Below are 26,511 nucleotides of genomic sequence, written 5' to 3'. Positions count from 1 at the left end.
GATTTGTTTTTGAAGTACAATACGCCTTTGATCTATTAGACAGACTTTATCCCATTAATGTCTATTACCAGTTTCTATTCAACTGAACATGCCAGTAAGTAAATTTTAGTGCATTTCAGGAAGGTCTAGACATTGTACCATTTAAATGAAACTGGTGTGGCAGTAATCTACGTGAAGACTTTCACAGGACAGTAAGTTCAAGCTGATTTATCACATAAAACCTGTGGACAAACCCAAGTCACCTCAAATATATATATATATATATATATATATATATATATATATATATATATAATAAAATAAATAATACATTTCATTTTACTATAATTTGTTCTTGCATATAATAATAAAGCATGTGTCCTTAAGTTTTTTTCAGTCACATTTAAAATATACTACACAGTGAAAAAAGAAACTCAAAGGGGTGCATTACTTAACTACTATCAAAATAACAAGATAACGTACAATCCCAAAAGTGCATTCATTAATAGTCTTAAACGTATGCTAATTTTTTTTTGTTATAAAATGTGGCCTGGAAATTTTGTTGATGTTCTTTTTGTGATTCAAAGCAATGTTCTCAGTGTCAGTCTTCTCAAATTATAAGGACAATATATGATGTGAAATGTTTTATTGACGTTATAGCAATCAGGTAAAATAATGAAGTGAACATGAAGTGGAATAAAAAATAAAAAAAAAAACTGATCAGGTAAGATCATTATAAACCTTTGAGAGGGTATTTATAAATCATTTTAGAGATTAAAAATGTACAAACCAAAGAATAAGTCAATACTGCATCACTGTCAGCATAGAATGATTAATAAAATACTGTACGCCTGTAATGGTCTCAGTGCGATCCACAAAAAACAACAACCAAACTGGAATACCCCTTTTTCATTCAGATGAAACTCTTTTTTTCTTATTCAAAAAAACAAAACAAAACTTCCTAAAGCAAACAGGAAAATTAATCAATAAAAACAGCCAAAGAAAAAAAAAGCAGGTGACCTTTGTCTGGTCCAAGTTCTCAAATTCATGTCCATATCAAAATACTGCTTGGTTTCATGAATATCTAAAATCAGAGAGTTTGACGTCGCTCTGAGCTGACAGCACTGCTCTGAGGGGCGGATGAGTATGTAGGCACACTGTATTTTGTGAGCACTTCCTTAAGCTGTGCCAGGGTGGCATCAGTCCGCACACCTGTTGGGTCAAAGTGTGTGCGGCTCACTCTGAACCCGGCCTCCGTTAGATACTGCAGGAACTTGTTGAGCCTGAGGAACAGAGTTTAGCGTCAGATCCTGCTTGCATTATGATATTTGTATCACTGTACAGTGATATATAACAGTGTATAGAGAGGTTTGCGCTGACTAACTTGGGCATGTTCATGCCGCGGATGCTGTGCCGATGGATGCTGTAGTAGAACGCCGGATGCTCCAAAGATGTATCTGCTTTGATTTTCTTCAGCACATTCCCAGAGTCCTCCCCTTTGGTCTTTCTTTTCCCTGAAAAAATATAATCTATATAATCTAGCCACTTCATTTTTTCATTCTACCACAAAGTCCACTTAAAGGCATAGTTCACCCAAGCACATTTAAGCTTCCATTTACCATATATGATGAGCTCTATCTATGTGCACTGATCAGTTTCTATCTGTGTTCCTCAAATGATCATGTCTCTACAGAAGACTTAGATTACTTTTATGCTCTTGTGAAATGGCTGATGCTTTTTTGGTGTAATGGCCTTGCAAAGGAGGGATAGATATCTGTTAGGTTTCATAAAAAAACAAAAAGAGTTTCTTCATTTGTTTCAAAGGTAAATGTAAGAGTTTTAGGGTTTGGAACGACATGAGGGTGAGTAAATGATGGCAGATGTTTAATTTTTGGATGAATATCCCTTTAATCTTGGATAAATAGGAACAATTAAATCCCTGAGAGTAGGGAGGAGAAAAAAATACCTGATTGGTCAGATGTATCTGCTTCTTCAATCTTCTGTAAAGTTTTTATGACCACACCACACTCCACTAGAGACAAAGATGTGTCAAAATTAACCAAATAAGACTACATTAAATTCAAGTCAATGCCCCGTTGTAAAAAAACTGATTCATCATCTCCATTGTATTGAATATTAAGTGACGGACAAAATCTTGCACACCCAGACACACCTTGGTTGGAGACGGCAGAGTATCCCGGGACAGAGAAAGGCTTGAGAGTGGTGCAGTCAGCTTCACAGATCAGAGTCTTCACCAGAGGCTGGATGTCTTCCATATTGTGCTGCACTGCCGCCACCAACATCCTCCTCAGAAATCCAGTGTTGAACAAAGGACCAGCCCTGATGGATGAAACAACAAAGACAAAAGAGGAAAAGGAATCAATTTAAGAGCGATTAATGAAGGAATTACGCATCATCAAGTGTTTTTATGAACAAAAAGAAACATGTATGAATGACTTCATCTCACCAAAGCGGTCCAAGCTCTACTGCAGTTTTTCCTGGCATACTCCCATGGCACTGGCAAGGCAGCTGTCTGTACAGGTTTTCTGTTGATACCATAAGTAGAAATTTAATTATTTATGCATTCCTTGGGAATCAAACCCATTACTGGTTCAACTGTTTGGGCTATAAGAAAGCTCCAGGATGCGTCTATTTGTTTGTCTAAATGGCTTGTCACCTTCCACCATGCTTCCTGGCTTGAGGAACACCCTTTCTTCACACCACTGGCAGTGCAACAGCTGCCGCAGTTTCTTAGAAGACTCATCTGCCTGGGTGGGCCCTCTGAGAACTCGCACCACCACGAGGACAAAGTGCTCAAGAGCCACGGCCAATAGCACCTCGATCCCTTTGTTGCAGCGTGCAGCAGCCCTGCAAGTCCACACATTAAAAAGACCCTGTCAAATAAACTACATTTGTGTTTGGTGATTCATCTGAGAAAGACCTGCTCACCTGGCAACAGATGCCAATACCATACGTGCTGCGAGCTCCCTGTAATACTCGGTTCGGACAATCTGGCAGCCGTAATGCCGAAGCGTCACATTCAGGGATTTGGAGTAAAGCGAACCAGTGTCTGTCGACGTCACGGAGACTATGCCCAAGTTCCGAACATTGCGAAAAGCAGCATCCAGATAGTTCACAGATGTTCCAAATGGGTCGAGGTGACTGATTTAAAGAGAAGTATGTGGTGAGACAAGAAATTTGCAATGAATAATCAGGGGTACAAGGTTTTTAGTCATTATTTCTCAGTCTCACATGTAGTCGAAGGGTCTCAGGTGCATGATGACATTGGCGTCCATCTTCACAACCTCTACCAAAGCAATGGGGGAGTCTGCGTCTCCCGCTCCATCTAGCTGCCGGCCCGTACGATTCCCCTCTACTCGGATGTGGTTCAGTTGACAATTCTCCTTGATCATCTTAATGCAAGCTTCGTTTATGTCATTTATAGTAACCTTTACAGAGTTACGCAGATGCTTTGCCCACTGCAAACCCATGATACCTACAAAAGGGGTCAATATGTTATGCAAATATGCTGTGTTATACTTACATTTTTCTTAAATACCGGTAATTAACCACCTGAGCAGTGATATTATCATCATTAGCTATTAGCGTATCTTTCTGTACAGAAGATTTCCTACCAGTGGCTCCAAAGGCATCGAGGCATTCGAGAGGATTCCTCTCCTCAGCAAGAACGGCGAGAGAGCAGAACACCAGCTGCCTACAACAATTACATAGAGATAATCTATATTTATTTATATATCTTGCATTCTTTTTTACTTTATTATAGGATTATTTAACAGGTTGTCCATGACTCATTGGACCCGAATTTTTTTTCTAAATTGTATATTTTTAATGCAAAAATGAATACAATATTAAATGTAATATTAATTTCATGAATTATTATTTATTATTAATTATTAATTAGTATTAAATTATTATTACCATTACAATATTTTTGAACCAATGTTAAATTTAAGTCGCTAAAGAACAAATAAATATTTAATGTTGGCGGGACAATGTACACAAGTCATTCTGCAGAAAAAAAAGAACACAACTTTCAAACCTGTTTGTCTTCATCTTGCGGCTAAAGTAGGTGTCTGTCTTCTGGGGAGTGGTGTGGTTGGGCAGGAGCTGTACATTGGTGCCCAACTCTTTCATAATCTCACAGGCCTGTCCACCTGGGACTAAGAAGATCAAAATGTTATTAAAATGATCTCCAAATTTCTAAATTTGTATGCACATATTGTAATGAATAGAAGTGCTTTATTGTTACAGATGCCTTGTGTGAGACTTTACTTTAAGCTCTAAACCAAAGGCCTAATCATAATCAACCACAAGGGGATCTTCTACAGAATGTTACTCCAGAAGACATTCATCCTGCAAACATGTGCGTGCTTTATGGTTTAGGATAGACCTGACTAGTCTTACCCTACCTGAATACACAAGGTTTAAATGCAAGATTTAAAAAAGAAACTTGAAATGGAACCATCTAAATTATTCCACATCAACAAACTGGTGTCTAGTTCAGGCAGTTGTCCTTGAATGGCAAGGCTAGCACTCTGTCAACATCAACAGAGTGAAGGCTCACCAGGGCCTTCACAGGGGACATCCGAGCTGCCTGAATAACTGGCCTCCGTCTCACCCTTGTTGATGTGGCGTTTGAGATGACTGATCATATCTGTCTTGCGAGCAATAGTGACAGAGCATACCACACAGTGGTAGTGAGCCACCAGCCTGCCTTGAGCCTGGAGATGAGATAAAAACATACATTAATAGATCCATTCTAGAGGACCACTTTTCTGATTGATAGGCACAGAAAAAAGCTTTACTATGCATCTATACTTCCAAGTATTTTCAGAGCAACCAAATTAAATAAAAAAAGTTTTGAAATTTATCAAAAGAGAAAGATATTTAGAATGTTTTCACATAAAGTTATATAAGATTTCTATTTCACATAAATGCTGTACATGTGAACTTTCTATTTACCAAATCATAGTTTCCAAAAAAAAAAAAAAAAATTAAACAGCATTGATAATAATAACAAATGATTCTTGAACATCATCAATCAGCATATTAGAATGATTTCTGAAGGATCATGTGACTCTGAAGTCTGGAGTAATGGCTGCTGAAAATTCAGCTTTGGTGACATAGAAATGTATTACAATTTAAAATATATGAAAATAGAAAGCAGTTATTTTAAATTCTATGTCACAGTATTAGCATCTTACTGTATTTTTTTTATTAGATTAATGGTGAACATAAGAACATTACAATTTTTTAAAGCTTTAAAAAAAATCTTATTGACCCCAAACTTCAGTTTATGTGTGTGTGTGTGTGTGTGTGTGTGTGTGTGTGTGTGTGTGCGTGCGTGTGTGTGTGTGTGTGTGTATAGTAGCGAGCTTCTGATGAACAGGTGAGTTTCCTTAAGAATCACAATGATGTATTCTAAATAAGGCATCTCTACCATCACTTTTTTAAATTTTACATTTGGTATCTTTTGTCATGTCAGTATATTTGGGTATGCAAAAAAAAAAAAAAAAATCATAACCCTGATCTTACCTGGTCAGAGCCTAGACTGGACTTGACTTGTCTGCAAGGTAGATGACAGATGCACATCTTTTGGCCTGTAGGAGAAGAGTCAAAGTTCATTTCCACACATGTATTAGCTGATACCTCAGGTGCCAGCTTTCAAATGCTTGTTGGAAAAAAACAATTACAGAGGTGCCAAAGAGAACCTAAAGATTATTTACCTTCAAATTCAACATAAACTTTCCAGTGCAAGTTCTGCAGATGTCGTCTGAGCTTGTGACTGTAACAGGCCTTGAATTTCTCTTCTGGACACAATGGACAAGACTTCCTCCCAGCTGTCGAAATCATTGAACAGATCTGTTAGCTTCCTATCTAAGTGGTCTGCTGGTGGTGTTAATAAACAGACTAAACAAACAGATACTCTGGTTTCTGTACCTCCATTTAAATCCACAAGCCCTTCGAGCCCTTCCAGTGTAGTTTGGATTGATGCATGTCTCTCTGAAACAGAGACGGGCAATTTCAAAGATTTAACAATATTCAAGGAATTCATACCTGGGGAGTGTTATAATTATCATAGGGTGTCAAAATACTGTTGAATATTTACCAGACACAATAGTGGAGGATGTATGTCTATTTTTGTCCTCTATTTTCATTGGATTAGTTGGGGCTTCACGAACAGTCATTTGCTCACATGCCTCAGATTCAGCAAGCATCTTATTAGTATCACTCTCAGTATCTGTCGAGACAAACAGCAAATTCACACTTCAGCAAAATACTGGAGCTTTTGCATAAAAAAAAAAACAGATTCCAACTTTTCTTTTGTTTTATGAATGTCACATTAAAATTGCCTTGGTAGCCTATCACATATTAATTTTTTTGTAGATTTTTTTTGTAGATTTGATTATTTCACCCATGTTACAGACCAAGACTTTCAATGTTGAAAAGAAAATCATCTTGAAAATGTATCAAAAACTATTATATTTTACACAATGGGTGAAATAATAAGTAAGAAAATGTATGAAAATCCAACAACTATACTTGAGCGCCCTCGTATGTTAGCCAATGCACATTTCCATAGTGCAACCAATCCCGCTTTTCGAGGCTGATGTTTCCAAGCAGAACGGCCCTAGTGCGGAGCTCCGCGACAAGACCATTGCTACATAAATACAATACTGATATTTACAGCTTATTGTTCAATTCAGAGCACACATCGATTGATTTAGTATTTGCAAAATCTATCTTCATGTCAGTTGTTAGACGATATGCGATGAGATACAGAGACGTATTGAATATTTACATTATTAACACTTAGGTCCTATGGTGGAGCTCCGTGAGGAGGCCTATATTTACTTCAGCAGTTTTGAAGTCGTATTAAGAATACATTTCATAAAAATACTAAATTCCTAAATTCTGAGTGTTATTTAAGGAACATACAAAACACGTTGGAATCTTTTTATCATTATTCATTTAAATTATTTTGCCTTTTATATTGGCGTCCTCCTGATGAAGTTGCTCAGCGTCCTCTTCTTTGAGCTCCGCCATTTTCCCAAACAAGCGTACGTAGAATCCGTAGGCACTGAGCGTTGAGGGCGCGCACCAATCGTGTTCTCTCAAACTACGCGAACTAAAAAGAACGCGGAAGTGAATTCAACCAGCCAACTGCAGTGCAAGTGGTGAATCGAACAGCTCTCATTGCTCATAATTTCTTCTTTTTCAGTATTTAAGTTTACAACATTCTTCCCGCGTGTGGTAGGTGAACCTCTTTCACACTAAAGCTTCCGAAAATACAATTAAAACTGGTAATTGGCTCTTAATTTCTACAAGTTCCTCAGCATGACAAGAATTTAAGTTGTAAACATTTAGGGAGGGCATGACCAATGTGTGATAATGTAAATACTCGGTTGCCATTTTTGTCACAAGTGTATTTGTGTATGAATTAAAGTTGTCACATATTCATAACTCCCTACATATTTAGTGATGAGATATAATTGTGTTGTTTTAGTTCGGTTGATTTACATTGGCGTTATCTGTTCCTCAAGGATGAACTGGATTTCTGTCTGGGATTTGCTGATATGCAAATCAAGGTTTTCTTTGTGCTTAGTTTTTACTAGAAAAGCACTCTAAGAGACAACATTTTTTTAGTATGAAAAGTGGTGCAAATGTTCAATTTTGTTATGTTTTTCATATTGAGTTATGTATTATTCTTTATGAGTTATTCTTTATGATTTCTTTGTTGATACTATTTATCAGATTCATATAACTGTCTTATGTTACTCATATACTCAGTATTATTCATTTATTCTTTATTATCATTTGCATTTATTATCAAATTCCATGGACGTAGTATTTTTCTCCTCAGTTTGACATTTAAAGGTCCAATCTTGTTATGATTAGAAGGTGTTTTCGGGTAGGATGATGGAAACTTTATGTTTCTACAAAAATATTTTGTCAATGCAAATGATGTTTTTCTAAATCTGTCTTCATTTCTCTTTTCTGAAGAGAAATTTCACAGGTCATGTCAACGCGACATAGTTCTGACCATAATTCAGCATAGGTATATGGGAATTATTTGACAATATGTAGGCTAAATAATTACATAATGGATAAATTCGTTTCACAGTTATGATCCAGATATAAACATCTGGTGATGTTGTAAGTTGTAAGTTTTCCAGTTGGGTGAATCGAATTCTGACTTCTGCCACGTATTAACTTGCTACGTGTTTAAATACACCTTAGCTTCAATAACAGGTTCTTTGTAGACCTCTGCAGCCAAGTGAAGAGAGACATTTTAGACAGTAGCTCTTTATTAAGTTCTGAAATGTCTCTTATCTTATCTTACTTATTGTTTTGCTATGTCTGGATTTTTAATGAAAAGCACATGCTCTTGATGTATTTGTGACCCCGTATTCAATTGAGCCTACTCCCTTTGAGGAAATTAATTCTAAATATTGACCGTCATAGACGTTTCGATCTTCCAAAATGTGGAAGCAAATCTGGACTGCAAGGCTGGAGGCATATGATCAGTGTCTCTTATCTATTTGAGACATGACTTCAGCTCAGATCACAGAATCTTTTGTTCTGAAGGCTTTCAGGCTCAGATTTTACTTTCTCATCTTCTCTTCTCGCTTTTGCATCTTCAATTTACTTTACCTTTTATTACGGGCTCAATCTAGAATACTCTGACTTAGAACTTTTACAGGTTTATTCAAATCAGTTTTAGTCATTTTAGTACTTTAACTTCAACTTATTTCAGTTAGATGCCAAGACAACTAATATTAAATAATATGTTTCTAGTATTGAATATTTTATTTCAGCTTCATTTCAATAAATGAAAACACTGTTCAGTACTATAGATTTACTGCTCTCCTCGTAAAAAGTAATGACCAACCAACCTGTGGAGACGCAGGATTTTTGATTTTTGAATGAAATTGTTTAAAAAAAAATAATAATAAAATCTAATGTTCTGTTATAGGGTTTTGAGGATGTCGAGCAAGAAATCAAAGAAGAAGAAACACAAAAAGGAGGAAAGAATCTCATCAATCTCTTCACATGAGGATGAGAAGAAGGTGAGGAATCTGCAACAAAATCTAAGTAGATTTTAATCTAGTTATTTGTAATATATGATTTATGCTTTATATATATATTATATATATATATATATATATATATATATGAGATAATTTATCAGTCAGCTTGGCATGTTCAGTCTTATTCGTTATAGCATTAAATTATTAACATTAATTCTTGTTTGTATGTAAATCTCATAGGATAATAATGTTTTTTGTTCACAGGAGAGAGATGCAAAGAGATTCAGCAACCCAAAAAGAAAACACAAACATCATCATCGGCATGTAAGGTGGGTCATCTTGTAAAAGAAATGACAGATAAATCTGGGCTCAAAATTACGACTTGTCATGTGCATCAGTCATTCACTTATCGGAGTAAAAAGGTTAAGTACTTTGATTTATTTATCATGTAAATGTAATTTATTCTGAAGCAATATTCTCATCAGGGTTCTGTGAGTGCTTAATGTCATGTGTCATGTGCTTAAATGTTTTGTTCCTTATTAAATCTATTCACCTTCTTTCATGACAAATAATTCTTAAATTATCAGTCAATACAATTAGTCTAATAAGACACTATAGGGCTTTTACCAATCATATGAAATCTGTATGAACCAAATCCATCTTTCCACCGCAGAGGAAACAGAAGCTGCATCTGAAGTGGCATTTAGAAATCATTTACACCGAAGCTAAGAAATATCATGAGTGCATTTACATTTGCAAAATGTTATGGGATTAATGTTTTAAATCAAATTTAAAAAAATGCTAAAATTCAAAATGCAATGATACTTTTTAAATATGAAACTAAAGTGCCAATAGGCCATTTCAACCAATTGGTTCAAATGCCTGATTCATTCAAGAATAAAGCTGTTTTATAAAATCAATATCCACGTTTTGACTTTTTAATGCAGAATATTTTGTTCGGTTTTTATTTTCTGTTTTTATTATTATTATGCTGTTTATTATCAGCATAATAAATGTAATAAAAACAAAGAAGAACCTAATAAAGGTGCTTAAAAGAAAGAAAGTAAATCATATCACATTTTTATATTTTCTCAACCACCGTTTTCTCACCAAAGAGTTATTGTGAGAGTTATCTATTCATTAAAACTTACTACTGGCTTCTTTTTCTAATCATTTGCAGTTCTGACCAAGACAAAGCTAAAGAGATGAGGGCCAAGTACTCAACATCACCAAGAGGATTTGAAGGAAGATTCAAGAAAACAGAAGTTAGTGACAGCAAGAGCAGGGAAGAAAGATCCAGAGAGAGCCAAGCTACAGAGAATTTCAGGCCAGTTTTCAAATCAACTGTCACACATGAGAAAGAACAACTAAATCCCAAAAGGAAGCATGAAAACCTAAGTCCAAATATCTCAGGTAGCAGCTCCACCAGGCATGCTGCAACAAACCAGCCTTCTTCCAAAGAGTTGGAGAAAAAGAGACGGGAGCTGGTGTCGAGGAGATCCACAGCAGAGTGTCCCAGGCGGATACCTGCAAAGGATGAATATCCACCGGAGAAACTCCAGGAGAAGAGGAGGAAGCTCATGAAAAGGCCGTTGTCGCCAGAGCTTCATGCTGAACCCAGACGAAGAGACATTAAATACATGACCAATGCTGCACATGCAGAATCTCATTCTGAAGTTCAAAAAGAAATGAGGAAGACGTTGATGGCCACGAGGTGCAAGAAGATCAACCCTAATGTTGATACACAGAGATCTCATAACAAACCCAAAGAAGCTTTGCCAGTAGTGAAACATGAAGAATCTGGATCTAAACTGAAATCACAAGAAGATGTTTCACCCAAGAAGCCAGAGCATGTACAGTTGGGTAATGAACCAGGTGTAAACTTAGGAGAAAAAAGGACATCCCTTGGTGGTCCCACAGCAAAAGTCAGTTTCAAGATCCCAAAGAAAGCCAGTGCCGTTAAAGCGTGGACAAACACGAATGTGTGTAATGTGAATTCTTCAGAAGGCAGGACTCAAAGTACCACTCAGCCTTCTTTCCCTGGTTCTACTCCTTCTAAACACACATATCTCATCACACAGCAGCAAGGACAAAGGCCTCAAAAGGTTTCTGCTCAAACCTCTCATAAACCCACTTCTCTTAGCTCATCACATCTTTCATCTATATCTCACCAAGTCCAGGAGGCACATACTGACAAAACAAGAGAGGTCACAACGCCGAACAATACATCCTGCAACGTCCAACATGTAAGTGTCTTGCGTTTTCCCCACAGTACTATAGCAGAATGCAGAAAGATCTGTATGAGAGTTCACCAAAAAGTGGCAAAAAGGCTATGTGCAATCTGGTTAACATGACAACAGAAAAGAGAATATGCTCCATTTCAAATCATATTTAAGAGGAACACCACAGTATATCTGAACTTTATTAATGCTGCAAAATTGTAACATCTTTAATAGTTGTTTTGTACAATTTCAGGTAACTCCTCAGGAAGCCGCAGAGACCTTTGACTGCGACCATGAGGTTAACAACATGCCTAGGATTTTAGAATGAAATCTTCTGTTTGTTTGTTTGTTTCTCATTCTTTTTTTGCTCATTGTTTAGATGGAGCTGGTGGAGGAGCTTCACCTGGCACGCTCTGAGAGACGACTGGAGGTGAAGTTGGTGGAGAACTGTGGAGAGCTCACCTGCATGGACATTGACCCTCCAGAAGAGGGTGCTGGCACAATGCTAAAAAGTAAAGTCACATATGATTTAGTTTTTTATATATATATAATTTATTACTAGGCCCATTCTCACTAAGAACTGTAGCTATAAAGAAAATATTACAGTAAAAAAAAAAAAACAATTGTGAAAGTGAATCCAACCATATCATTCTTCTGTGCTGCTATTATTGTAGCTGTGGTGTGGACTGTTATTTATTTACATTTAGAACTATTTAAATGTATTTCTTTATTGTTATCATTATTATCCATTATTATCCTGCATAATTGTGCTTTATTGTCTTTGTGTCTTTAACACATACATGTGAAGATCAACATAAACAGGGACTGCTTATTGTTCTGGATACCAATGTGCTGCTCAGCCACCTGGACTTTGTGAAGAAGATTAGGACACACGGTCTCGGTGGTAGGAAAAAAAAAGAAGATATTTTTATGTCTCTAGCTTTTTAACTTTAAAACATTTTAAGAATTATGTGGGTGCAGCTTTTCACTTTGAACACCCTCATCACAGGGCTGGGGTTCCCCACTTTGCTGATCCCATGGGTTGTCCTGCAGGAGTTGGACTATCTAAAGAGTGGTAAACTCTCCAGCAAGGTGGAAGACAAAGCCAGACCTGCTGTCCACTACATTTATAGCTGCCTAAAATGCCAGGAGCCCAGACTTGTGGGCCAGTCAATGCAGCAGGCCTCCCAAGCTGTTGGTGAGTAATTCTCATCCTGAAATGCATGATTATTTAGATTTGTGATGTGCCTGTATTGTGCATTTACTTTTCTAGACATGTAAAAAGAATTACACTTTGTCAAGGGGTAATAAAAATCAACTGCTGGGGCATTTCCAAAAAAAAAAAAAAACTCATCTGTCTTTAATTATTTTCTTTTTTAATTTTATTTAAAGTTTGTGCTAATTAGCTGTATAATTAATTAAAGTCATAGCTGCATGCAATATGCGTTTTTGTTAATCGAACTGAAGTCAAAATAAAATAAAGTTTAAATATTTCATGAAAAACTTGACAACTGAAAATATAAAAATAAAACCCAATTCTAAATATTAATAAATCCTATAAAAGTATATGAATGATGCTAAAATGACACTGCATTAAGGAACTCTGACATTTAATATTTGCATGCTCTGATTTAATTATTTTAAAATAATTTAATATTAAATTATAAGATCACACATGCAAAGTAGCGTTAAACAGTGTTTTACAGTTGTATCATAAAATTGCATACCAAAGACCACTTTATCATACAGTCACCTATTTTAAAAAGCTCTTCAGTGGTGCATGGGGTTATGTTTAAAACTCTAAAAGCATCCATGCATACTTTAAAACAATCCATTGGGATCATTATGCCACCTAGACACTTTTGACATTGTTGCACCACTCCTAATCTGTCATAGTACTATGGATCATATGAGTTCAGTTTTGTCTCTGCTTTCCTTTCCTTTAGGTGGGCCCGGTGTTGTAAATAATGATGACAGAGTGCTACAGTGTTGTCTGCAGTACCAGGCACTGTACCCAGAGGGAGCTGTAGTTCTTTGCACGTGAGCACTAACACTTAAACCTCTCTTTCACCTCTAGGCGTGTCTGCACTTTACCCCAAAATTTAAACTTTGTCATTAATCACTTAACCCCATGTCGTTACAAACAATTAAACATATTTTGGATGAAAACCTTGTGACTCTCCCATATACTGCCAAGTAAATTACAACGTCAAGGTTTAAGGAAAAGTGTGAAAAGCATCGTCAGAATAGTCCACCTGCCATCAGTGGTTCAACCGCAACGTTATGAAGCGAAGAGAATACTTTTTGTATGCAAATAAAACAAAAATAACAACTTTATTCAACAATTTGTTTCCTCTGTGTCTCTCTACACCACTGAGTGCTATTTTGGAGAATATGAGCTGGACGCAGGCAGCTTATGTGCTTCTGTGTCAGCCGCGCCACAAGGATAGATAGATAGATAATTTGGATGCGCTGTTTTCTTTCAAGTCACAGTGTAAATACACATAGAAAACGTATCCTTGTGGTGCGGCTGACACAGAAGAACGTAAGCTACCTGTGCCCAGCCCATATTCTCCAAAATATTCTTCTTTATATGTTACAGTTGAACCACTGATGGCAGATGGACCATTCTGACAATGCTTTTCATATGTTTCTGGACCTTGAGAGTGTAATTTACTTGCCAGAATATGGGACAGTCGCAAGCCTTACGGTTTTCTTCCAAAATATGTTAAATTGTGTCCGGACGGCAACTGAGGCTTTTACGGGTTTGGAACGACATGGGAGTAAGTGAATGACAAAACTTTCATTTTGGGGTGGAGTATCGCTTTAAGGACATTCCCATTTGTTTGATCTGTCTTGTCATTTGAAAGCTAATGAAATGGAAGGTGGCCATGTGTATGCTTTATGAATGAAGATGATCTGATTTAATGATTGTATTTTAGCCATTGATGTCACCCTCAAGAATATTGAAGTTAGAGGACACGCCTTCCTGCTGTTCAAATATATCTTCTCTCTCTCTCTCTCTCTCTCTCTCTCGCTCTCTCTCTCTCTCGCTCTCTCTCGCTCTCTCGCTCTCTCTCTCTCTCTCTGTTTTTATTTATTTAATTATTTGTAGCAATGATAAGAACCTATGCAGCAAGGCTCTACTCAGTGGGGTGAAGGCCCTAAGTAAGGCAGACTTGGTAAAAGAGGTGGAGGGAACCAGATCTACGATTATAAACTACATTCATGCTTTGCCCACTGTGCCGCCTTCAGCTCGACCTTTAGAGAAAGGTCAGCTGTTATCAGTATCACTGTTTTTGCTTCATTAGTAGAATTTTTCTAAATACCTGAATTGTTCTTGCCTTAATGTAATGTCCTTTTGTTGGCACCTCTCTGTATGAATGAAGCAGAGGAGGAAGGATCACAAAATAAAAGACACAGCGATGCAGCGGAGGAAAGACAGTTGAGTGAGTGTGTGTCTTTGCTGGAGTCCTGCCTGCAGGGGGCGCTGTCTGAAGTGCTTGAGGAAGAGATGAAGGCAGCTTATGGAGAACTGTGGACTGAGGTACCACTGCACTCTCTGCACACATTGATCTATTCATCTATTCATTTTTTATGAAGTTTATTTTAAGAGCTGCTCCTCATTCATCTAAATGCATTAGTCAAATCTAAAGTGTGATTCAGGTCTTAGATTCGCTGTAGTCCCTTTATTCTCTGTGACTTTATCTGTTTGTGTATGCAGATAGTGTACGTGAAGCCTCCGTGGAATCTGGAGGGGCTGCTCAAGTGTTTTAAGAAGCACTGGATCGCTGTGTTTGGAAGCATTATTAAGAGGAGCCTGCTCAGATGTGTGGAGATGCTGAGTGACTGTCTCTGTTCAGGTGTGGAAGTCTTACTACTTATTTTAAAGTGTATTAAAATTGAAAGTAGTTATTTAAAATTACAATAATGTTTCACAATATTAATGTTTTTAGTGTATTTTTTATCAATAAATGCAGCCTCGGTGAGCCTTCAAAAAAAAAAAAAAAAAACATTTAAACAATCATATAAACTCCAAACTCTAAACAGTAGTGTATATGCACAAAAAGTTTCCTTTATTCATAATTAATCATGCATTTCTGACCTACCTTTGTCAAATTCATTACTGGAATCTCTGAATTGTTCAATCTCAAAATCTCTGAATTGCATCCTTCTTATAACTGTAATTCCAACATAGCGGTAAAGATCTATTCGGTCACAATTTGTTTCCTCAAACTGAAAATGTGTAAGTAATTATTATGTCTCACATAAACATGGCTAATATTTATTTAAGAGAGGACAAAAATGCTTCCTGCTCTACTTGCTCCCCCTGCTGACTGTCTGTATGTCCTTCAGTTGCTTATTATGTCATTTAGAGGAAAGTTCACCCAAAAATGAAAATTCGGTCATCATTTACTCACCCTCAAGTTTTACCAAACCTGAACCCAAAAATATATATTTTGAAGAATGTAGGTAACCAAACAGACGCTGGTCCCCAGTGACATTGATTGTGTGAGAAGAAAATTGAGTAAATGATCAACCTCATTCTGCCAATCACTGCAGCAGGAGTATAACTGTGCCTTTCTTCTCTGCTGCCTTTGGTCATGAGCCCAGCCCAACAGAGGGGAGTCCGGGAGTTTGTGCAGGAGTGGAGGGGTGGAAAAGTACCAGGGGCCTCCTGTTCTTGCCTAAATGTGATTTAATGCACTTTGTGGAGTTGATGGAGGGTCCTTCACTCATTTAGTTTGTTCTTTTGTTTTAGTGGGTTAGTGGTATGTGTCCAAGAGGTGATAAATGTTGTCTAACTTGTTGTAGAATTTATAATAGATAATCTGTTATCTGACTAGAATTTTCCCTATAGATTCATATTACAACTGCGGAATGCTGTCGGCCTAGCTATTGGTTCTAAATGTGCAGGCTGTTGTTTTTCATAACAAATGCTGTATAAAATAATAACAATAAAGAATCATTATTGACCTGGTAATGTTTAATAGCCTCATAATAACAAATGGTTAAGAGCTATGGTAAGTTTTCGTAAGACAAAGAGCCATGTGTAAAGGGGTCTGATGATGAGTGATGGAAAAAAATTTACCTTTAGAGCTGTGAACTCATTTGTGAACTTTTGTATTCTGTCTTTTTCCTATTATAACCAGTAATATGAATGGACGGAATACATTGTGACAGTAGAAAATGTGTCTGAACTGTATTGCAGATGGTCGTGTGTATCTATCTTATCTATCTTAACTTCACTTATATTATGTTGTGTTGTCTGTCTGTAGACAGGTCCATAGAGCACATATCTTTTCTCAGTGCTCTGAGATTGGCTGCAGAGCTTCTGTCAGCACTGGCTAGCAGATCTCAGTACAACGGTCATGTAGCTCAAGCTCTCTCTACCATTCATATGCTACAGCAAAGACTACAGGTCAGTCTCATTTTGATCCAACAGTGGATAATTGTTTCATTCTAATTGCTCATGAACTGTGTGTGTGTGTGTGTGTGTGTGTGTGTGTGTGTTTGAGACAGTCTCCGAAAGCTCCAGTAGAGGGTAATGACACTGATAAAGAGGACTCTCTGATGGCAGAGATAGAGGAGGATGTAGCTCCGCCTCCTCGGACATCCCATCAGGAAGTTTGGGCGTTATTTGAGAGCATCTGGAACAATGTGTGTCAGATTAGGTGAGAGAGACCAGGCAGACTGAAGTGTATTTATTTCTCAATATGCACTACTGTTCAGTAGTTTGGGCTCTGTAATGTTTTTTTTAATTTTTTTTTTAATAAATTTTAACTTATTCAGCTAGGATGCTTTAAATGGATCAAAGTTATCATTTTTACTAAATATAAAATACTTGTATTTTTAAATAAATGCTGTTGCTTATCTTTATTTCATTTTATCAAATATAATTAAAATCTTACGTGTTACTTCCCTAACGTACATCCCCAACAGAAAAGATTAATTCATTGTTTACCTAGGAAATTATTTGAACTTTCAATTTATTAAATTTTTTTATCATGGTTTCCACCAAAATATAAGGCAGCACAACTGTTTTCAACATTAATATAAATAAGATGTTTCTTGCCCATCAAATCAACATATTAGAATATTAAAAATATAATATATTAAGTTGTAATAATACTGTAATATAACTGTTTTTACTGTATTGTTTTAAATATCTGTAACATCTTTCAAAAACATTCTTCTTTTTTTTCTGTGTAGTTTTCGTAGACATTCTTTGCTAAAATATTACACTTGAAGAATTTGAAGAAATGCTGATCTACCTTGCACTATCTCTACTGTAGCTTTTAATGTTTCAATGTTTATTTCCGTTTGGTTCTCTCTCTTCAGTTCATCTTTGTTCTCAGTGCTCAACTACACTCCAGGAGCCACTGAGCCCAGACAGCGATCTACCTCACCCCCACCTCAGGAAGCTCTCTCCTGCCTGCAGAGGCTCTCCACAGCACTGAAACAGCTATTGGAGGCTCTTCAGAGGTACACACATGCTAATAACCACACACAACTGTGCAGTCCTAGAAGCATCTATTACCATTACAATCATGTGCCTCAAAGCAGAATTTGCTCAGTGTGTATCCTTAGTCACTTGAGCATGTAGAGGACCGAGATAGGTGTGTGTAACATGTGGGGAGGAGTGTGATGGTCTTTATCCTCATAATCGTTATTACATACTCATTATCAACCCCTCTCCTAATCCTGTATGAGCGTGTCTCTGTGACTCACTTCCGTTGCTCAGCATTCCTGCAGCTTTTATGGCTCATTGCTCGTAGGGAGATGGATTTTACAATGACATGGCAATTTTTCCTGTAAATTAAGTTCTCTGCATCTCGCGAGCAGAAACAGTGGGGTGAGTCATAGCTGTAGTTACACAGCGACACCTATTTTTTGTTGCAGTGTAATAGCAGCCATGACTTACCTCACTGGCATACTGAACTTCCTGCTTGTATCATTGACAGCCTCTTAATAAATATATAAATCACTAAAAAAATAAGATCTCTTATAAATCTGAACTCTTGTAAGGTAGCATGTATGTCTTTTTTTTCTTTTCAGATTGCTTTGTTCTGGTTGTCAAAGAAGTTAATGAATTGAATTACTTTTTTGCACAATAAATAATTTAGTCTCAGTGCATTAAATGCAACACCAAGAGGTTTTTGTTTAGCAGAAAGAGGAAGCGTACACTTGATTCATTATTGCAAATGAATGATTTGTCATGTGAAGCGTGTTCTGCGTTGTCTGTCTAATTGATTACATGCTTCTTTGATCTCATACAAGATGCCATACTCATGCATCAGTGCAGAAACATTGATTTACACACCAGCTTGTTCATTTTATTCTAGTCTTTAATTATGACTTAATGTGAAAAAAGTCTCCTTACCAATGACATAATCAGATATTATGCCTTTCCACTATGTTAGTTTATATGACAACAGCGTTTTGGGGAATGAAAACACATATTTTTGAAAACGCGTTTTCAAAGTGCAAGTTTTTGCCACCGTTATTGTTTCCTTGTAAACAGCCAAAACAGGTATCTTTGAGAACAGTGATGCCATGTGCGTGCGTATTAAGAGTTAGGTGTGTAGACATGTGCAGTGCATGTCGATTTTAAAGGCAAGCCCAAACAAACATTCACAACATTGGCGGAGTATATGGTACTGTTGTTGCTGCTCAAGAACAAATCTTTAATGTACATCCTCAAAAAGCAGAGAGAAACCCTAGAGCACTGCGATGGATAACATTTAGAGAATTAAATCCAAAATAGCTGTGTATGAGGACAGTCCCAAAAGATATGCATATCAGTTTCATTAGGGTCACAACAAAAAACTATCTATGTCTGATTTAAACCTTTTCAAAAACACTTTAGCTGGGTAAAATCTGTGTAAAAATTTGAATGAGATTTCTTTAACCTTGTTAATTATTATGTATTCCGAAGACAGAGTCCATCATTTTTTCCAATCAATATTATAAACCACATTCCTCCAATAAGACATCACATATGGAGTTGTTACAAGCTCCTTCATCATTATTACGTGATGAAGGATGTGACAAAAAGTTGTTCGTTCATCACATTTCCAGCTCAGACTGCATTGGTTAACTCAAAGGTGAGGTGAGCTAATCATAAACTGAAGACCCAGGTAAACAATGAATTAATCTTTTCTGTTTATTATAGCATCACAGTTTTGTATTGTTTGTAGTGTGATAAATGTTTCGTAAGTACTAGCAGACATGTTCGGGAAGTAACACGTAAGATTTTAATTCTATTTGATAAAATGAATGAAATAAAGATTCATTCATTTTGCTGAATGAGACTCAAAGGTCCGAGTTGGTAAAATAATCTGAACTTCCCATCACTAATAATGCTTACTAACAAGGTGACAGCGCCAACTACTGGCCTGGCATATGTAATGCAGTGTTTTTGGCTCTTTTTGCAGATATGTGTAAACCTGAATCGTTTTGAAAATGTTGTTGTGTATACATGAAAAAAAATTTAAACACAAGGGAAAAAACGTTTTTGACTACATCGTTGTCGTGTAAATGTAGACTGAAAAAGCAGGATGACGTGGTTTAAAGGGAGATTTGGTTCTGTCTCCATGGATACAGCGAGACTCATTTTTATGTGCAGAGAGCAGACAGATGAGTCATCAGAGCTAACACACACACACACACACACACACACACACGCGCAGCACTATTCTGTATCCCTGAATGAGAAAGAGCATGCATAATTCAGGCTTTCTTGCTGAAAAAGCTTTTTCTTTCTGCTCCCTGTTTCGTCTTGGCCCTTACTCCACATATCTTTCTCTCCTTCTCACTCCCTCTGGTGCCTATGCTGTCCATGCTTTAGAGTCCCACCACCTCCATTTCTCTCATCTATACTTGGTTTCTCCACCAGCATCTCTCCTTCAGCTTTCTCTGGATCTGTCAAAGGTTATTCAGAGAAATATCTCGGTGTAATGTGTTTGTATGATTTTTATTTTCCGTCAGCAATTTTACATCTGTATAATGTAAGCAGCAAGTATTCATTTTGGCAGCCATGTTAACAGGTTGCAGTATTCACACTGCACAGGGAGGCAGCACAACGCTGCATAACAGAAGCGACACTCCAAGGACAATTTTGGCACCGAGTCTGTTTTTGCTACATGGCACAATGACGTTGCACTGTGAACCTGTGTCAACACAATCTGTGCAAATATAGATTTTTATTAAGCAATATAAAATAATGTAGTGACCTACTTAGCAATTCTTGGAAATAAGGTTTGTCTGGTATGATGCAGTGGAAGGAATACAAACAGCTCTTCCCATTCAGTAAATCAGACTTTTTTTTTTGTTTTATACTCCTACTGTTGCAATTGTGCTGTTTCCTCATTGCTTATGTGCTGCAGACACAGGAAGGTTGAAAAAGGTCTCAGTCCTGACTTGTTTGAACATGGCAGCAACATGTGTCTAAAATTAGAGGGTTTGTGTCTGTCTAACTTTCCCTCTTTTCTAACATCACACATATTGTTAATGAGTAGATGCAATGAATACCAATTTACATATTTTCTGATCCAAACACAGTTGCAGGTCACTTACCACCGGGTCAGTCTCCCTTGGGCAACCTTTACTTGAGGGCATAGCAGTAATAGTTCAAGTATCAGCTCAGATCTTTCACCACTAGAAAACACTAACCTGCAAATGATTATTTAATAGATTCACTGATTTATCTGATACATATTTTCATTGTAATCTTAAGCTGCCTGTTTATGGTTGATAATAAATGTATAAGTGTGTTCTGACACTGATGCATATTTAAAAACATACAGGATTCTCACTGGCAATAACTACTAATATTATACACAGGAGGGTTATAATATGTATATAAGTGATCATATTAAAGGCATAATGTAAGTAAATGAAAGTAAAGACAACATTAAAGTACAATTAAAGGTTTCCCCTCCCATAGGCTGTTATCTGCGGGAAGCAGTGTTCAAGATGCACAGTCACTTCTCTCCTTCATTCAGACCAGTGAGGTAAGAAAAAAAAAAGGGCCACTAAAGATAATACATTTTGACTAGTCATATCCATGTTATATTGTATAGAACAACAACAGGTTGGGTAATTGATAATATATATATTTATATAACAGTATATATAACAGTAATATCAACTACATAATATATCAGCTACCATTCAAATTTTTTATGCTCACCAATTTGATTGAAATATTTGTAATATCAAAAGATCAAAAATAACAGTAATATTGTGAAATAGTAAAATATGAATATATTTTAATGTTTTAAAAAGCAATGTATTTCTTGTCAAAACTGAATTTTCAGCAGCCATTATTTTAGACTTCAGTATCACGTTTCTTCAGAAATTATGCTGATTTGCCATTTAGATAACTCTAACTGTAATTTCTTATCATCATTATTACGGTTATCATTTTAACAGGGATACTGTAACTTTTGATCAATTGAATGCATCTTTGCTGAATAAAATTATTAATTTAGCTCTTCCACAACCCCCTACCCAACTAAAATATATATATTACTGACCGCAACATTTTGAACTTTAACAAAACATTCAGCATAAATCGAAGGTGGTGATTATCCAGTACATGTGTGTTGGGCTGTACGTTGTATATATTGATGTTAATAAATATGCTTTCTGCTTTCAGATTGCTGCTACGGAGCCACGTTTCACTGCCACGGAGCTGTTTAACTGTGTGTCGCAACAGGAATACCGGTTAGTTAAGAGTCATAAGATAGATGAGAATCATTAGTTTATCTGTAAGTCATACTCGCATACTTTTGCTTTTATTATCCTGGCTACGTGCATAGAGCAGTTTGGTCACTTTCAGCAGAACGGCATTTCAGCTGGAACATAGTATGCTGTTCTCAGGTCATTGCTCAATTCAGCAGGCCTCCGCAGATGTCTACTGTATCCGAGAACTAGTTTCCACTTTTAAGAGTGTTATTGCATACATATCTTACCCGAACCTCAGAAGACAGTTCTGGTTTGAATGGCAAAGTGAATCATGACCTGTTCATTGTTCATTGTGTACAGATAGTTCTCTGACATTGCGCAGCATTCTGTGTTATAACTCTCACTAATGTGGCACCTGTGTAATAACAGGTTGTGCTGAAAACTGTCCTCTTGTGCACTCGAAATCACACTTTAATACTGAGGAAGTCATTAATGATACATAGAGTGCATTTAATGATACACCGCTTTCCCTTAAGTCGTTAGCCATTTATACAAAATTCTGGTTAAGATATTTCGCAACTTATTCCCAGCAGTGTACAAACGTGTGTGTGAAACTTCTTGTAACTGGAAACTAGAACATAAGCATGCTTTATCTTGCCTCAACGATTTTCATATTGCCAGTGTGATGATTTTGATGATGATTTGATGAATGTAAGGCTACAGAAGAATGCTAATTATTCAGTGTACAAAGACTCTAATGTGATTGCAGTCGTAAATATTAAGATTTGCACTGATTTGGTTTCATGCCATTTGCCTATAGAATAGTGGGGGCTAAGTAATCTGACAGTCAGAAAAGACAAAGTTAAATTACTTAATACAAGTATTGCGGTTTATCAAAAGCAGTTTTCATTGCAATTATATATAATAATTGTATTTTAAAAAGCACATTTCAAGTCCTCAGTCACTTTAAAATGTAATTTATATATATATATATATATATATATATATATATATATATATATATATAATTAAGCTTTTATAGAATTTATAACTTTGAATGTTGTATTTGTATTTAAGTTGAATTTCAAAAATATTAATTCCATAAAAACGTCAATCAGTTTTATAATACAACATATTATATTGTTTTATATATCATAGTGTAGCCTTATACTAGATGCGCATAAAGTCATTGCAAAATTCTAAATTTAGCATACTGTAATTTGCTAATTTTACTTAGGGAAGGCTTTGCTCAGTTTACTGAATTGTATTGTGGTGTGTACTAATCAACTTAATAACTAACCAGGCCTACTACTGTGGAGGCATGGCTTATAAGTAAGTCTCCATGTCTCTAATTCCCTTTCACCATAACTTAATGAGTAATATTCACACAGTGGGCCACTGGGCTGTATTTACATGTTTAAAGTGTCATGTTTGCACCGTCAGCTCCAGGTTTCTTAATCTCTTTTGTAATTGGTTATTAAGCAGGATTGCTGCTTGCAAACTTTGACTCTGCGTGTGTTTGTCAAGGCTGTGTTAGTCTGTGTCTTCAGGGCCAAAGAAGATGTTTGTTGATTAACTTTATCAGTCAATTGTAGCTGTACACGCTCGCACACACATTTGTGGAGCCGTTGACAGTTGATCTTTAGCAGCTCACTTACCTCAGCTCGGTCAATGAGCCGCGACACCCAAGAACTCAATGACCTCATTTCATGCACTAATCCACCCGTGTCAAATGCAGGCTTTAATGGGCCTGATCAGAACTGCACAAAGACACAATGATCAGGTCATGTGCCCAAACTGTGGTGGCATGACTAAATAACAGCCACAGATTCATATGAAGCATACATTATCAGATACCTCAATGTGACCTGTTACATAACACACTGGTTTCAGTAAGCTATCAGGCTTTGCTTCGGCTTTCTGAACCTTTCATAACTTTTGAAAGACTTTAGAAGGCAGTTGGGCTCTCATCTCATGTAATATTGATTTGTGGCCTCAAGATTACTTAAAATGATCCCTCCTGAAGTTAATCTGTAACTAAAAGCACCAGTATATATTTTACGGTACCAGAAAGACTGTTATTCAACTGAACATCTTGTCTCTAGGGGTTCATATCTAAGCAACCAGGTACAGCACTGACGCTGTCAGCTCATGACGTGTTTGTTTTCGAGCGAGCACCATCGCTGCGGTGTTATGTTATGTTTCGTTGTTGATTTGTTAAGGATTGGCTTCATAAAGCATTCACTCTGCTGTCTGCTGGCTTTCTCGCTGCCGAAGGGGATCTTCCCACATGGTGTAACGGTTTCCATGGCAGCACGGTTGTGAAGTAGATAATTGCAAGGCTGAAGGAGCGGAGTCATCCGCTTAGTGAGGGTTTCCACTGGAGAAGGATAAGTGCATGCATTCCTAATTTTTTTTTAGGGGAGTAGTTATATAACATAAAATGTGAACAACAGAAAATGTGAACAAAACAAGGCAACAAGCAGCAACCGGGTGAAAGAAATAGAGGGAAGAGAGAAATAAAGTAACACAATAATGGCCTTCATTCAAGTCAGTTGTGAAACACTGTGCCAGGGTGAGAGAGAGGTCAGCCTGTGTGACTGTGACTCAGAGATTTCTGCCATTGTTTAAATGCCTTTCCTTTCCCATGAACATTAGTAATAAACACGGGAAATAATTTTTTTTTTTGTAGACAATAAAGCATTTCCCATAGATATATAAAGTTAACAGCACGCTAACTTAGAGTGCAATTGTCTTGTATTTGAATTTCATTTTTTTAATTACTATTTCTGTAGGATTTTTTTTTTTTACATCAAAATCAGTCATAATTTAGAAACAAAAGACAATTTTCTTCCCGGATTTTAGCCCTCTGATTTAAACACTTCAATTTTAGTCCATAAAGAAGTCTTATAATTGCCAGTAACACTCTGCAGCATTCAAGTAAAAAAAAAATATATTGTAACTATATAAATATATGAAGTGTCCTCATCAGGTCTCTGCAAAGTCATTTCTTCAGCCACCTTCTCTCGACTTCTTTCACTTCTCTCTTTCATGTATGAGACATCTACTTCCTGTTTGGAACCACATGCAGTGTAGCGGAAGTTATCCTGTGTGAAGTGAAACAGCAGGAACAATCAGGGACACTAACAAGTGATCAACTCTTCATAGCTTGATCTGCTCACTGTTCCGACCTTCATCCTGTCTGCTTCTATTTTGTATCAAATAGAGAAGAACAATAAAGACTGTTGTTACCTTTTTAGTTCACCCCAAAAAAGAAAACTGATGTCATGACTCATGTCATTCCAAACTTGTATGTTCTTATTGTTTCATTGGAACACAGAAGAAGTATTTGAATACTAATAATGATAGAGAATGATTTATTTATATTTTTTGGAAAAAAAAAAAAAAGTTGAAAGTCACAGTTACCAATAACCTTCTTACAGACATGAGAGAGAAGTCTTATGTGTATATGTGTGTGTGTGTCCTCAGGGAGAAGCTGTGTGTGGGTGGAGCACAGCTGTCTGAGCTGTATGTGAATCTGGATCACTGTGCTGCTGCTCTGAGTTCTTGGCCCTGATTTCCCACCCAACTTTCCATGTTTGGAACCAGCCAACTGTGCGCTTACGATCAGACCAGACTCCTTTGGACCGACCTGGTTCTGATAGCAGAGTCATAATCTACTGGAACCAAAGGTGCATCGACCTGCTGATCCTCTGTCCTTGTACAAACCTGTTGCAGAGTTAGTGGCAGTCACCTGAGCCTGACTTATTATTCAAAAGCATCTAGGCATCAAGGGCTATCAGTCTATATATACTGGAATTCATGAAGTTGGATGATGTTCTAGTTCTTATTTTGCAGTTCTAATCATTTATATATTTGTACAATTGTATTAAAATGTTTTGACTATTTATTCACCATAATTTATGAGTAATGCCTCCCATTTTGGGAAAGTTTTAGTGATGCTTCAAAAATTGTTATTGGTTTGTTGGTGCTTTTGGTGTTTTATGCTGAAGAATGTAGAATTGCTATATGTTTAATTTCTGCTGTGCTACTTAAAAGTCCTCCTGATGTCTGGGAGCTGTTGTGGTAACAGGTTATTTTGTGTTCAGAGAGAAACTGAGGTATTACTTCATGACACAACATTCAGTGCTGCAGGGCTTTCAGTAAGTAGCGACAGTGAGTCACGTGTTAAAAGCCAATTTTCCTGGGCGTCAGTCTAGCCACACTTTTGGAAACTATCCTGAAATCCACTTATTTGTTCCATGATTCTGAGAAGGTACATTTAGTCACCAAATAAGGTTATTATGTGACTTACACTGTTTAAGTCTGATAAGCTGCTGTAATTGATTTATTCTCGTCGATCTTAGTTCTGTCACTGCATATGAAATACCATCACCAACATGATCCTCAGTTTTTCTTTATTTTTTATTCATATTTTCTGATTTCATGTGAAACGGTATCTATGCATAAAATGTTTTATTTTTATTAAATTGTGAATAGTTCAAAAAGAATATATATTTTCCTTTATATATATTTGGATTTTGATTAAAACATTTGAGCATCAA

The 26,511-nt window shown here is 36.6% G+C and overlaps 2 protein-coding genes across 4 annotated transcripts; one reads left to right on the top strand and one right to left on the bottom strand.

The window, feature by feature from the left end:
* Nucleotides 1-614: 614 nt before the first annotated feature.
* On the bottom strand, nucleotides 615-7,163 carry LOC127938701 (TRMT1-like protein). The gene is made up of 16 exons (XM_052535514.1): nucleotides 6,987-7,163; nucleotides 6,110-6,241; nucleotides 5,941-6,003; nucleotides 5,727-5,840; nucleotides 5,536-5,600; nucleotides 4,565-4,721; nucleotides 4,040-4,160; nucleotides 3,615-3,694; nucleotides 3,232-3,475; nucleotides 2,929-3,141; nucleotides 2,657-2,847; nucleotides 2,447-2,525; nucleotides 2,153-2,319; nucleotides 1,946-2,011; nucleotides 1,364-1,493; nucleotides 615-1,262 (listed from the first exon to the last, which is right to left on the bottom strand). Exons 1-16 carry the CDS (start codon nucleotides 7,045-7,047, stop codon nucleotides 1,070-1,072), a joined length of 2,076 nt encoding a protein of 691 aa, XP_052391474.1. The 5' UTR covers nucleotides 7,048-7,163; the 3' UTR covers nucleotides 615-1,069.
* LOC127938700 (transcriptional protein SWT1) lies at nucleotides 7,114-26,511 on the top strand. Of its 3 annotated transcripts, none has more exons than XM_052535511.1 (18): nucleotides 7,114-7,254; nucleotides 8,978-9,071; nucleotides 9,297-9,361; nucleotides 10,213-11,278; nucleotides 11,508-11,552; nucleotides 11,634-11,766; nucleotides 12,063-12,158; nucleotides 12,264-12,452; nucleotides 13,201-13,294; nucleotides 14,370-14,527; nucleotides 14,644-14,801; nucleotides 14,979-15,117; nucleotides 16,534-16,676; nucleotides 16,778-16,929; nucleotides 17,597-17,740; nucleotides 21,204-21,270; nucleotides 21,918-21,985; nucleotides 25,436-26,511. In XM_052535511.1, the coding sequence occupies exons 2-18, from the start codon at nucleotides 8,988-8,990 to the stop codon at nucleotides 25,521-25,523; spliced, it is 2,889 nt and encodes a 962-aa protein (XP_052391471.1). In that variant the 5' UTR covers nucleotides 7,114-7,254; nucleotides 8,978-8,987; the 3' UTR covers nucleotides 25,524-26,511. The 3 variants fall into 3 exon arrangements, with proteins under 3 accessions (XP_052391471.1, XP_052391473.1, XP_052391472.1); XM_052535513.1 differs by having other exon boundaries at nucleotides 7,115-7,254; nucleotides 14,647-14,801; XM_052535512.1 differs by having other exon boundaries at nucleotides 7,158-7,304.

The sequence above is a fragment of the Carassius gibelio genome, chromosome A20, assembly GCF_023724105.1.
Source record: "Carassius gibelio isolate Cgi1373 ecotype wild population from Czech Republic chromosome A20, carGib1.2-hapl.c, whole genome shotgun sequence".
In the NCBI taxonomy this organism is placed as follows: domain Eukaryota; kingdom Metazoa; phylum Chordata; class Actinopteri; order Cypriniformes; family Cyprinidae; genus Carassius; species Carassius gibelio.
This window is presented reverse-complemented; position numbering and strand designations above follow the sequence as displayed.